The sequence below is a fragment of the Rattus norvegicus genome, chromosome 15, assembly GCF_021556685.1.
Source record: "Rattus norvegicus strain SHRSP/BbbUtx chromosome 15, alternate assembly SHRSP_T2T, whole genome shotgun sequence".
NCBI classification, from domain to species: domain Eukaryota; kingdom Metazoa; phylum Chordata; class Mammalia; order Rodentia; family Muridae; genus Rattus; species Rattus norvegicus.
Window position 1 is genome coordinate 43026828 of NC_141548.1, and position 13988 is coordinate 43040815.

Sequence of the window (13988 nt, forward strand, 5' to 3'; positions counted from 1 at the left end):
TTGCAAAGACCCTGTGAAAGGTAATCTTGATTTTCAATGACAGACCTGGAAGGAGAAACCTCAATGGAGGGATTGCTATGGACATGTCTGTAGGGCATTTGTTTTTATTGCTAACTGATATATAAGGACCCAGCCCTGTGGGTGATATCTCTCGAGGCAGGTGGGCCTAGGCTGCTTAAGAAAAGATTGTTGAATGTGAACCTGGGAGCAAGCCAGTAAGCAGCATTCCTCCATGGTTTGTGTGTCAAATTCCTTCCCTGACTTCCTTTGATGACAGACTGTGGACCTGGAAGCAGAAATAAACTCTTTCCTCTTCAAGCTATTTGGTTATGGCATTGACCACAGCAGCAGACAAGCAAACCAGAACTGTCTCTCTGCCAGATGAGGTAGACTGTTTACAGGTCCTGGGACTATGGACCGGGCACCACTGGGGGTGAGGGGAGGGAGTAAGCACTGCCATGCAGTCTGAGTCACTGCTTCTGAGAGACTTGAAACTAGCTGATTAGCATATGCTGCTAAGGACTACTTTCTTTATATAAATATTTTAGCAGAGTATAATTCTCTTTTAAGAATATTGAATTGAGATGGCCAAACAAGAGTGAGTCAAACCTCTGCATAACTTCTGAAATATCCTTTAATGCAATTGAAGGGAAGGAGCAAGTGAATGGAGCATACTTTTTTTAGGAAAAACTAGAGGCCACCTTAACTTAGTACTTAAAAATGTTATAGAGTCAGACATGGTGATTCCTGTTTGCAATATGTGGGAGACTCAGAAGAATCTAGAATTTGAGGCCAGTATAGGGTACCTAACAAGACACTCTAAAAAAGTCACTGAAGTATGTTCATTTTGAGATTATTATTATTATAGTAATTTAAATGCAACTTGAAAAATGCCTATACCCATTTTTACCCCCAGTGGCAATGTTTCTTTTGTAAACACAATACAGTATCAAATCCGGGAAGCTGGTTTGATAGCTACAGCCTATCTTACTCAGATTTTTTCCTTACAGAAAAACTCACTCATGTGTATGCACATATCTATAAACTTTCTCATGTATAGATCTGAGTGAGCACCATCACAGCCAAGGCACAAAACAATTGAGGAATTTTTGGATAGGTCCTTGCTATGTAGGCCACCCAGGCTGGCCTCTAACAGATATGTATGACCATGACTGGCTGGATGTAGTCATTTTTGAGAGAGGTAGAGGTAGAGGTAGAGGTAGAGGTAGAGGTAGAGGTAGAGGTAGAGGGAGAGGGAGAGGGAGAGGGAGAGGGAGAGGGAGAGGGAGAGGGAGAGGGGGAGGGAGAGGGAGAGGGAGAGGGGGAGACAGAGACAGACAGAGAGAGAAATCTGCCTTCCTGTGTTTGAAAACAAATTCACCTAAGAAACTATCTGCTTAGAGAAAATTGATGGGCTGTGGTTTTCAACCAGCATTTACTGAGCCTGTATTATATTGCAATAAGATAAAATACTATAATGAACATATACACATATATATGTAGTCTATATTGATAAAAACGAGAGAGAAAATAGAGGATAGTGTGAATTGCACTGGTAAATGATCTTGGGGAGCTGGGAGAAACAGACCTGTCTGGAAATCTCTCAACTGGGGAGGCCTGTGTGATGAAGCTGGGCCTCCACCGTCATTCCTGATGGATGCTATAAGCTTCTACACCCATGTCTCTCTGCTCACTCTTTGTTCTCTTACTTTTGTTAGCTGAATACTTAAATTCACTCATTCAAAACTGAAGGGTTATCACAGATCATTCTCCTAACAGGCAATGTATGATTATATATTTCTAGATTCCAGGTTCAATGTTTCTTATATAATTATAAATAAAAATACTGAAAAAAAGAAACTTATTTTTTAAAGTTAAATATAATTTTGTGTGTATGGGTGTTCTGCCTGCATGTAAGCCTGTGTACCACATGAATACTTGCTGTTTGCTGAGGCCAGAAGAGAACGTTGGCTCCTCTGATGATTGTGAGAGGCCATGTAGGTGTTGCGAACTGAACCTGGGTCTTCTGGAAGAGCAGTCAGTGCTCTTATCCATTGAGTCATCTCTCCAGGCACCTGAAACGGAACTTTTAAAGTAGTGTAATGTGTTACACACTAAGTCTGGATCGTGACATAGGAAATTATGTTCAATAATATACCAATGACAGACAAGGGAACAAGTTATTTAGTTTTATTAAAAATTTCCAATTTATAACCAAAATATACAACCACTACATTTAAAATCAGTTTTTACACTCACAGTTAAAGTGCTAAGAAAAACATTTACAAAACTGACATCAGTCTACTGTAAACAGAATAAATCTACAACAGCAGAGTGCAAAGCACAGCCAGCTACCATGAAGTTACTGCTCGTGCTGTAACTGGGTGTGCTTGCCCACACAGACCAACCACAGCAACTTTCCACTCAGCTGGAAATGAACTGCTTTAGCCGACGTATGGAGAAGAAACATGAAGAACTAATGCCACAAGATACAAGTCTTCACCACAAACACTTTCTAACTAGATGTCTGTATGATAAAACGAGGTTAGTTTTAGAATTTAGTCACCTCAGCAATTTAATTCAGAATGGTGTTTTAAAAACTAAATTGCCAAGTACCAGTTATTTAAAAATAAGTTTCAGAATAATGAAAAAGGAGTGGTTTTCCTACCTCCAAATTCCTTGAAAAATTGTCAACAGAAAACAGGGAAAGTGTTTTTTTGAGCAAGCGTGGACAGTATTCACCTGTAAATTTCCTGTCACTGAGCGGAGCTGTCAATGTTTATATGATTGGTTCTCTTTCAGCAAGACAATAAGACTATAGTCAATGACAATTTAATATGAATTTTCTGAATTTGCTTCTTCCTATTGCTTGAAGCGGCTGGGATGAGTAGAAAACTAGAAAGGTTTCAGGGTGAGCATTTGGGGATCATATCAGATAAATTAGGGCTCACTTAGGGCATCACTGAGGAAGAAGTGTACCAAGTCTCTACTGAAATTGAAGTACCTTTGTCTAACACAAGAATCCATCAAAAACTAAGACACCCAGAGCAACGCCAAGAGTATAATGGGTGCTGAGTAGTGATTTCTAGGAACAATCTTAGTTACTTACAGCAATATGGGACAAATTAGTCTGAGTTTGAAACAACCTAGTTTTATACCTATTTGGACCATAAAGCCGGGAATTTCCTGGTTAGGAGTTTCATATTCTTATCTGTGTGTTTGTATTTCTATACCTTTCCCATAACCAAAACTGTAAGTATAAAGAAAATCTTAGATGAGAACTTATAGAAAATGTGTTGACTGTATAACATGGTTTTTTGTTTTTGTTTTTGTTTTTGTTTTTTGTTTTTTGAGGATAAAACTCTGTAGTTAGCAGAAATGGAGTGCACATCACCCTGGGAGATTATCACCTCTAAATGGTATTTATTGACTGTTCCTTTGACACTGTGACAGTATGTCAGCTTATAAAAGCTTGAAAATCAAACACAGACTTGGTGAAGAGCTTATGTAACTTAAGTGTTCTCATAAGTTGCTAACATGTGGTTATTTCCCCCCAAGATAGCAATTTCACACGCTTAGAAGAATATTTTCCAACTATTCAGACAGAGAATCTTGAGCTTGACTGTCAGAAAAATCACTTAACAACAGGGTTGTCTGCCGAGATAAGAAAGTAAGAGCCGGCTCATTAAGTAAACATGGGGCTTAGATATTCTGTATCATAGACAATAAAATAACTACTAATCACAGATACATGTTCATATAAATACTCCTCCAAACAATGTATCAGATTAAAATATCAACAGTGTTTTCTTTCCATCTTGTTATGTAGCTCGGGCTGGCTGTCAATTCCTGGCAATCCTTGGGCCCCAGTTAGCCTTGCCTCCTAGAGGCTGGGGTTATAGACATGCATTTTGTTGGGCTGGAATACAACACTTCCTAATTTAAATTTTTAATTTTGAAGAATTAGCTTTTATAATAGCCCCTACAAACAAAGTAAGCCAGCACAAGGCTTGAAGCGGCCAGTGAGCTGTGCTCTGGAGGGGGAGGAGGGGAAGGGGAGGTGACAACAGGGTACCTTATCATGAGGAAACAAAAGTTTCAGTGAGAAAGTAAGACTCAGAAAAAAACAAAATCTAGAAACTGAAAATAAAAGCAGAAAAGGTGTTTGAAGTTGGTACTAAAGGAGATATGGTTCAGTGGCAGAAGGTTTGGATAATAAAAGAAAGGCCTGCTTCCACCATCAGTCACACATGGACGGACACACACACACACACACACACACACACACACACACACACACACACACACACATACACCACAACACACCAATTAGGAAGGAAAGAAGGGAAGGAAAAATATAAGCTGATGTTAAGCACACGGGAAGCTCATGACTGCAACCCTGGCACTGAGGAGGCCCACGCAGGAAGACTGTAAGCTCCTAGGCCAGCCTGGACAACACATCAAGTTCACGGCCTGGTGAGTTGGAGCACTTGTGTAGTATATACAAGGTTCTAGTAGCAGGCAAGGCCCCAGTACCAGAGGAAATAATAAACAAACACAAAACATGAGAAGCTGGATGGTTCTGGGGAAGTTGGAAGTACTGTAAAGAGAAATGATAAGAAAATTCAGATTTATTCTAATTCATGGGTAAGATATACAAGAAATAATATCCACTGACAGGAGAACTTCCAGAGTCTGACTGACACCTTTCTCCTTCTATCAATCCCCAAATATTCATGAAACTGGATTTCAATATATGCAAAAACAAGGACTTGAAGAGCCAGAAAACTGAAAATAAATGTGTTGTTTTTAGAGACAATTTTTAAAAAAATGTAACAGTTATGGTTAATGGCAGGATACATTTGAGGAATATGTTGCTAAGCAACTGGGTCACTTTGCAACATCAGAGCATGCACTCACCAAGTCATATGACTATGATGTTACTAAGTGATATGACCCTATGGGACCACTGCTGTATGGACAGGAGGTCTGAAACAGGTCTTAGACTTGTGATCCTCCTGCCTTAGGCTGCCATGTGTTTCCTAACTAAAAATGACTAAAGCATCATGATGCAGCATATGGCCATAAGAATCTCAGAGACAGAGCATCTAATTTAATTACTGAAAGACCAGTGACAGACCTGAGACAAGGAATTAAACTGTAATTAAGGAAATCTAATAGGTGCTGAGGACATATACATAGCTCAGTGGTAGAATGGCTGCCTAGAATATGCAAGACCTTAGGCTTGTTCACCAGAACCAAAGGGGGAGGGAGGGGCATCAAAGCTGACATGGTTAGAAAAAAATCACTACAAGCCAGTATACCAACCTATCCTATTTTCTACTGTTATATACTCATTGGACCTCAGACTCAACTGTACACTGTAAACATACAGTCCAAAGCATTCAAGACATATGAACTGATGCAGACGGCAAAGAAACTCATCTTCCAACTGGGTGGGCTGGAAGGATGGCTCAGTAGTTAGGTGATCTTTCAGAGGACTGGGGTTAGATTCCTAGTACCCACATAGTGGCTCACAACCCTCTATAATCTCAATTTCAGGGGATCCCTCAATGCCAGGCATTCAAATGGTACACAGACACAGATACAGGCAGAACACACACACAAAATTAAAGATAGCAAGTGAGACTTCCTTGACTCAATTCATGGAAAGCATTAATTTACAAGGGAATTCTGTTGAAAGGATGAAGCTACTGGAATCTCTGTTTTATTAAATACTTAAGGTTTTTATTACATTTATTGTGTTTATCTGTGTGCATGTGTGCTTACATGCGCATGTACACTACAACTCACATGTGGAAGTCAGAGGACAACTTGTGGGAGTCTGTTCTTTTTCTCCACCACATGGGCCTCTAGGATCCAATTCAACCTGCTGAGTCACCTCACTGGCCCTATTAGAGAACTAAGGAAACTTTATGGCAATATTTTCTGCAAAGCCAGGACAAATTAACAATAACAAGTCACATTTATCTCTAACAATATTTTATGAGTTTTATTTTCAGCGCTGGTACTGAACACATGGCCCTGTCTATTGCTGGGCTAAATCCTTATCCTGCTAATATTTTAAAGTAGGCCTTTACTTTTCTGTAGCGATTTGGCAACTACACATATTCGATGAATTTGGGGAGGCAGTTAAAGAGTTCTATTCCATTTCTCTAGGTTTCTTAGATTTTATAATTGATCTGGGCAGTGGTGGCGCGGACCTTTAGGTCCATCACTTGGGAGGCAGAGGCAGCCAGATCTCTCAGTTCAAGGTCAGCCTGTTCTACAGAGCAAGTTCTAGGATAGCCAGGGCTACACAAGAGAAATCCTGTCTTGAAAAAACAAAATAATAATAGTAATAATAATAGTAGGAGGAGGAAGAGGAAGAAGGAGTAATAACAAAATGACAATGATAATAATGATAGTCATGGATTTTATAATCATGTGAAAGTTGGTAAAACCTGACAGCCTTTTAGTTATCAAAGGGGCCAGTGCTGTCACCAATCTGTTCACTGATTTATTTTGAACACATGCTAGGGAGGTACTCTCCCAATGAACTACACTACAGCTCTACAGAATGCATTTGGTATGAAGGGCTTGACTAAAAACATCTATATTCATAATTAAGAGAACAAATATAATGAATATCATGTCATTTCTTTATCAACTATGTTGATATTTAAATTTTTTCCATTAAAAGCCATGTCTGGTTATAACTTCTTTTACTTTTATTATCTACAATTTTCCTCTTTTAAAAATTGCTTAAGTTAGGGCATGGTGGCACCTCTGAAATCCCAGCACTTGCCTGGCAAAGGTGAGAGAACCATGAGTTCAAAGCCAGCCTGGGATATATACCTAAGCCTGAGATCAGCCTGAGGTATTCTGTGAAGGCTGGAAATGTAGCTCAGTGGCAGGATACTTTTCTAACACTGGGGTCTTGGAGTCCAGTTGCCTTAGCCTAAGTAAGGTGATCAAGCAAACAGAGTTTATGGGAAGAGAATACAAGTGAGCTCTCAGTAATGACTATAAAATGGTCAAGGGAGAATCAAATTAGAGTCTGGTGGAATTTGAGACTCCTAGTCTAATCCCTGAGTTCCTTTCAACTGCAAACAAAAGTGCTTTGTCTGAAGAGCTCATTGGAAGGAGAGGCAAAACTAGATATCAGCTTTCCTGATTCAAATTCTTGGATATTTTTAAAAATAACACAATGCATTCTTACTAGTTATTAATTAAAACTTGGTCAAAGCAAAGCCATTGAGTTGTAAATTTTTTTTTTTTTTGGTTCTTTTTTTCGGAGCTGGGGACCGAACCCAGGGCCTTGCGCTTCCTAGGTAAGCGCTCTACCACTGAGCTAAATCCCCAGCCCCTGAGTTGTAAATTTTAAAAAGCCAGTTAGCATAGAACAACGAAACACCTGCAAGTCTGCAAATCTGCGTAAGCCTGGTTACACACCAAAAAGCTTAGGACACAATATTATTAATAAGATAATAACTTTATCTTCCTTAGGAAATATAACAAGTTTGAAAAAATTAATTCAATAGTTGGTGGCAATGAGCAGAATAAGAGAACACTGAATATTTGTACTTATCTTTTGAGACAAGGTCTTTCTATATAGTCTTGCCTGCCCTGGAACTCACTATGTAGACCAGGTTGACCACACAAGAGATCCTCCTGCCTCAGCCTCCTGAGTGCTAAGATTAAAGATGTGTGTCACTACTCCTGGCAAAATTTAAACTTTTAAATTATTAGAAAGTAGGAAACATTTTTAACCATGGGAACTGGTGCTAATAAAACCAGAGTCAACTATAAAACAACTCTACCATCCCCTCCAAAATCCGTGAAAAGGGCAAGAGAGGTTTTGGTGACTATTTAGGTAAAAAAGGTAAAGATAATTATAGTTCAATAGATTGAACTTAATAGATTTTGTATTGGCTTGATCTTTGACCAAAATATTAGGGAAACTTTAAAAAAATCTTTAAAGCCAGATTTTCTAGTTAGAAAACACAGAAATAAACATACTTACTAATATGTGCTGTCTATAAGTTAACTAAGCACCTATATCTACTAAAATGGTGGTCTGAACAGACTTTTAATTTTTTCCCCCCCAGATTTGGATCTTGAAAGATAAGCATTATTTTGTATCAGTATCATTACTAACGAGACATAGGATTAGAATTAGATTAGAGAAAGCAATTATAGTCTGGTAAATGGGGAAGGAGTCTAGTCTTCCTATGCCTCTCTCCCAGTACTCATATGACTGAACAACAAAAAATTAAAAGGAAGAAAAACCAGGACGAGATGAACAAACGCCAATGCATTTCCATATACAGTAAGCACATTTATGTAGACGTATATACATCATACACAGTTAAATTAAATAAACATTCTTCATATTTTAAAAAAGATTTACTTTATTTTGTGTGTGTGTGTGTGTGTGTGTGTGTGTGTGTGTGTGTGTGTGTGTGTGTGTGTGTGTGTGAGACAAGTGTGTTGATGTCAGGAGGCCAGAAGAGAATGCTAGCTAGCTGCCCAGAGCTGGAGCTGCAGGCACTGGGAGAACAAGGGTGCAAGGAACTGAGCTTGGGTCCTTTGAAAGAGCAGCAAGTACACTTAACCACTGAACCGTTTCTACAACCCCAAGTTTTTCCCATTTTAGCTAACCACAAAAGGCATAAAAGAAGCTTAAAAGAATCACGAGTTTATGATAAACCTAGGTTCTATAAACCTCCTATCTCTTGTGTTTTCTGTGTGAAACTGAAAAGGATTCTTTACACAGATTTTAAACAAATTCTCTCTCATTCTCTCTCTCTCTCTCTCTCTCTCTCTCTCTCAAGTTGAATGCCATGTAGTTAGTTGTTTGCTAGACATGACTGGAAGGCTTACTCTGTACTAAGCCCTATGCTAATTGCTATGCATCAACTGCTCTCCGAAACAAATTACTGTTTTGAGCTTAATACTGCCTTGGACCTTTTGCCTAATTATTGAATAAAACCTTATTGCTAAAATGAAAGTTCTTTTCAAAACTCTTTTGATAATATATTAACATTTTAGAGGGCACTATCATTTTCTTGATTGTCAATTGAACAAAGAAAACACTTTAGTATTAACCTATGCCAATCACAATAGAAATTAAAGTAACCTATATGGTAAGAAAACTGTCCAGACTTGTTCAAGACAAGTTAAACGGGTTAAGATTTGGAATCAACTATTCTGTTGTAGTTCTTCAATGGTCTCTTCAAAAAAAAAAAAAAATCTTAAAACCCGGAGCACTAGCATGGTAAAGAACATGCCAATATTGAACAGTGTTACTTAAAACAATATGTTAAGACTGCACAGAACAAGTGAACGATGGCACTTGTTGAAGGTGACTGTAAGGCCAACATTATTCATAAACACACCACCACCAGCTGAAGCAAGAGGAGATACAATGACACACATAAACTCTGGAAGCGCAAAGGTGAGATTTTCATGGCAATGTACACTTTCCTGTCTACACTTGGCCCACTTTAAAAGACAACCAATTAACACTTGGCAATTCAGTAGTGATGCAGATGGTGGCAGACGATGACATCTTTGAGCTCAAACTGGTACTCCTATCTTAACTTCTATTTTTGTTTGTGGATGTTTGTTTTGGTTTGCTCGTGCTGTTCTAGGAGCTTCTCAGACAGAGCTTCATGAGTGTTTGATTTGTTTATAGACAAGTTATCAGTTATAAGGGACTTCAGGCCTCTCCAAGTGGTAACACCAGTTCCAAGTAGAAAGATAGGACAGAGGAAAGAGAAAACATTTGGGGTCAAATGCTCAAATGTGTCTTATGAAGAATGGGCAATCTCTGATATGTACTTCTAAGAAGCGACATGACACAAATAATTATCTTGACCACCAGGAAACTGGCTCTTCTGTCATGTGGGCACTCTTAGTGTTAAAGGGCAAGAGAAGCAGACACAAGAATTAAATATGTGTCAAGAAATGTACTACAGTAGACCTCCAATAAAGCTCTTTAGTCCCCAAGAATCTTAACCTGCACATTTCACAACACTTCACAGTTCCAAAGAGCTTCCAGACTGTTGTTTTCATTTGAACTCAATCTGACAACTTTGTGAGGTAGGTAGAGGAGATATTCGTCTTCAATCTCCATCTTTAAACAAGAGTTAGGCTCATAGAGGCTGACATGTTCACAGCCAGGCCTCTCCAGAGTCTAGGGTATTTTTTCTGAGTGTGATTCTTGGATAACCTGCTAAGACTCTTCTGTGGTATTTTTAGAAATACAGATTTGTGAAATCCTACTGCCCTTGATTTACTGAGTAAGACTCTCTAGAGACAGAGCTGAGAATTCTGCATTTATAGTGGATTCTAACAGAGTAAGAGACAGCTGCACATCAGGAAACCAGGTAAGTGTGTCACTGACCCTGGCTCATCTTTCCATGGTGGAATGTGATGCTATCAGCCCATCCTTAGGGGAAAGCAAGCTTAAAAGAATGGCTTCAAGTCTGACCACATTAACGATTGGAAAGCTGTTTGCTTGTTTTTAAATCATCAGCTCAAACCTGACAGAAAGATGCTGGCTATGGAGAGTTTCCGGAGTGACTCGTACTTGCAGTCAGGGCTGAGGATCACTTACGTTTTCTGAATAACATATTAGCATTTTCAAGAATTTTTCTTTCCGATCAATTTCATACAAATAAAGTTCACAGTTCATATCCTAAATCATTTAAGCTTAACAAGATAACATGTCAAGAGGTTTTTACTTGATATTTTTAAGATTAACCGGTATTCACAGAAAGAGTAACCATGCTCCACTTAGTTAAATTATTTTCAAGAACCCAAATCAATCACCATTTTGGACTTAGAGTATATATATTTCAGCTGTAAATCACAGTAATTCAGAAAACAGGGATGTGGGGCAAAAGCTGTAGCCAAGTGACTACTGGGGAATTCGGTGCAGACAATCAGCTCACTATAGGAGGGCCTGGGTACCAAGGTCTGATGGCTTTGGCAAGATCACATCTCACTGTAGAAAAACATGACAATGACTACACAGAAAATATTTTGCCATTCATAATTTGTTGACCACTAAACCCCTTATAACGTGTGATGCTTATCTTACTGCATGCCTCCACAGAACATACATGAACATGAAGTTGTCTACTTTTCTCTGGGAAAATGGCCACAAATTAAAACGTTTCTATCATGCAAATGGATACTGTAAAAGCATAGCCCATAAAAGTAATATTTACAAAACAAAACCCAATCCAACTACAGGGGAAATGCTCATCTCTGCCTTTACACCAGTGCTCATCCACAGCCTGCACATCTGGGGGTAGATTGACAGACTTTGACAGAACCTCCCACAGGCTAACCAGATCTTCTGTGGCCCTGTTATCCTATTAGTTAAAATACCCTTGCTGGCTTATCAAAAGTCTTCTACAGTTTATAAACAGTTCCTTTCTTCACTCTGTGGAAATAAACCTACAAAGTCCTAATATTCATCTCAGAAATAAACCTTGCATAGAAATTTTCTTTAATTCTGAAACTTTGTTTTATTAACAGAGCTACCAGAATGTCATTTCACAACTAGTTCATATTATATGAAAATTCACTACAAAGCAGTCACCACACATAGAGGATTTTTCTAGATATAAAATAAGCGGATTTATAAAAATGCTTACCAGACAGTCATCTCTCCACAGCCTAAAAGAATTACTTTTGTGATGACATGATTCCTAGTGTTTTGGATGTGTTCATATCCCAAGGTTGATGTGACACAAAGAGCAAAGATCTACTTTCCCAGTGGGCACACTCTGCCCGAGAAAGCAGAGTGACAGCAAGTAACAGCAGCCAGCCATGCGAAGGCCAAGACTAACACCTGCTTTTCCACAGCACACATTTCACCTTAGACAAGACTAAGCACTGGTTCCATCCTCTTCAATAACACGGTTCATGCTGGTGCCATGTGTAATGTGAGTCATGGGGTTGTTGCTGAGGTCTCGGATGCTGCTGTGTCGGGACTGCTCATTGAGCCGATGAGAACTACTGTGCCTGGAGTGATCTGTCAGCCGTGACATGCTGCCGTGAGGTAGTCTCTCCTCCATCCCTCGGTAACTGCAGGGAGTGTACCTGCACAAGAGGTGGTTTTGGAGTGGGTAACAGAACACACCAGAAAATAGACTAACAATTTTCATTATTATTATGCCTTAGTAACTGAAGTGCTCAGTAAATCAACAGTGAGAAGGCAATCGCTGACATGATTATTTAGAGTAATTCCATTACGCTGTGAAATTATCCAATGTGGCTAACAGGAGAGATAATACACTTAGGTCCAGGATGAAGGTCCTATTCCCTGACAAAGGGCAAAAGGTAAATAAGTAAGGCTGGCCTACTTGGGGCTATGCTAAGTCAATATGGATACTTTCTTTATTCAAATATGCTTCAAAAACACTGGGTTCAGAGATGAGAAAAGGGAGTGAGGCGCTGCCTTTAGACTCTTCAAGATTGGTAAAGTCAGCAGCAGTGCGAACGTCAGTTTTACTTGAGTTGGAAGAAGGAACACATGAACCAGAGGAGAAATTAGGAGTAAGTTAAATATCCGTGAATGAACTGCCATGCACTGATGACATCAGTGCCCATATCATCTAGATGAGAGCTAGTTAACAACTGAATCAGTCACCTGAAAATGATCTTAATTATTTTCCTCAGGCTTAGAGCTGTGACCATACTAATTTACAGAAGTTACATCTACTTGATCTACTTGGAAGTTGCATCCTGATACTCTGTAACCAATTCTCTCATCAGCTGATTTATCTGTACTCCTAGCTGGGCTTTGCACACATCAGCTGGACTACACAGCTTACTACAGGTAGTCTTCCTATCCAGAAATGCAACAGTGGCTGCTCAGATTTTCTTTTGTTGGAATCCTGACTCACAGAGACATATCAGAGGCAAGACCTGAAAAAAACAATGGGCTAGAGAGATGGCTCAGAGGTTTTCATTGGCTGTTCTTCCAGAGGTCCTGAGTTCAATTCCCAGCAACCACATGGAGACTCATAACCATCTGTAATGAGATCTGGTGCCCTCTCTTCTGGATCTTTTTTTAAAGATTTATTTTATGTATATGAGTACACTGTCACTGTCTTCAGACACACCAGAAGAGGGCATTGGATCCCAATACAGACAGTTGTGAGCCACCATGTGGTTGCTGGGAATTGAACTTAGAATCTCTGGAAGAGCAGCCAGTGTTCTTAACCACTGAGCCATCTCTTCAGTCCCTTATTTTATCTTTTAATCTTTAGAACCTTGAGAAATTTTTTTCTAAAATGTTTGTTCATACACATACTCTTTTGGAAAACATAATTTAGAATAATAAAGTAACTGAGTATCTTTGATGACTTTAATGAATATGCTGCTTTTGTTGATAGTACAGGGTCTTTAAGAGGCCCTGGGCTACAAGTCCTGCCTAGATACAATGTTTTAGGTAATGTTCTAAAAGTAATCAGGTCCCGGAATATTTGTTAGGCCTATAATACCAGCACTCAGGATGATGAGACAAAAGAATTAAGAACTCAAGGCCAGCCTGAGCAACATGAGACCCTGTCTCAACACCAAGGGAAAAGAATGCATGCAGTATACTTGTACAATGCTGACCTAGACGTGTGTTTTTGGGTTTCATCCCTAACACTGCAAAAGAAAGAAAACAACAACTCAGAATATAGCAAATGATTCTGGCCTTTGTCTGTCTGATTTGCTTATAGAGTTGGGGATTAAAGTAAGGCCTTGGGCATACTGGGCAAGGGACCCTCACTGAAGTAATGAGTCCCAGTCTCGCTCCCTTTTTCATTCATTCTTTCCCAGGCAAGGTCTCTAAATAATTCTAGCTGCTCTGGAGCTCACTATGTAGACCAGGCTGGCTGTGAATTTGCAGACATCTTCCTGCCTAAGCTTCCTGAGAGCTGGGTTTAAAGGTGTGTGCCACCATGCCCAGCTCATTC

At 39.3% G+C, this 13988-nt stretch overlaps 1 protein-coding gene across 1 annotated transcript in view; it reads right to left on the bottom strand.

The window, feature by feature from the left end:
• Positions 1 to 2175: 2175 nt before the first annotated feature.
• The window catches only part of Fzd3 (frizzled class receptor 3), a 76508-nt gene continuing 64695 nt past the window's right edge, over positions 2176 to 13988 (bottom strand). The window contains 1 exon segment of the mRNA NM_153474.2: positions 2176 to 12120. Coding sequence (NP_703204.2) covers positions 11907 to 12120 — 214 coding nt within the window. The 3' untranslated portion in view covers positions 2176 to 11906.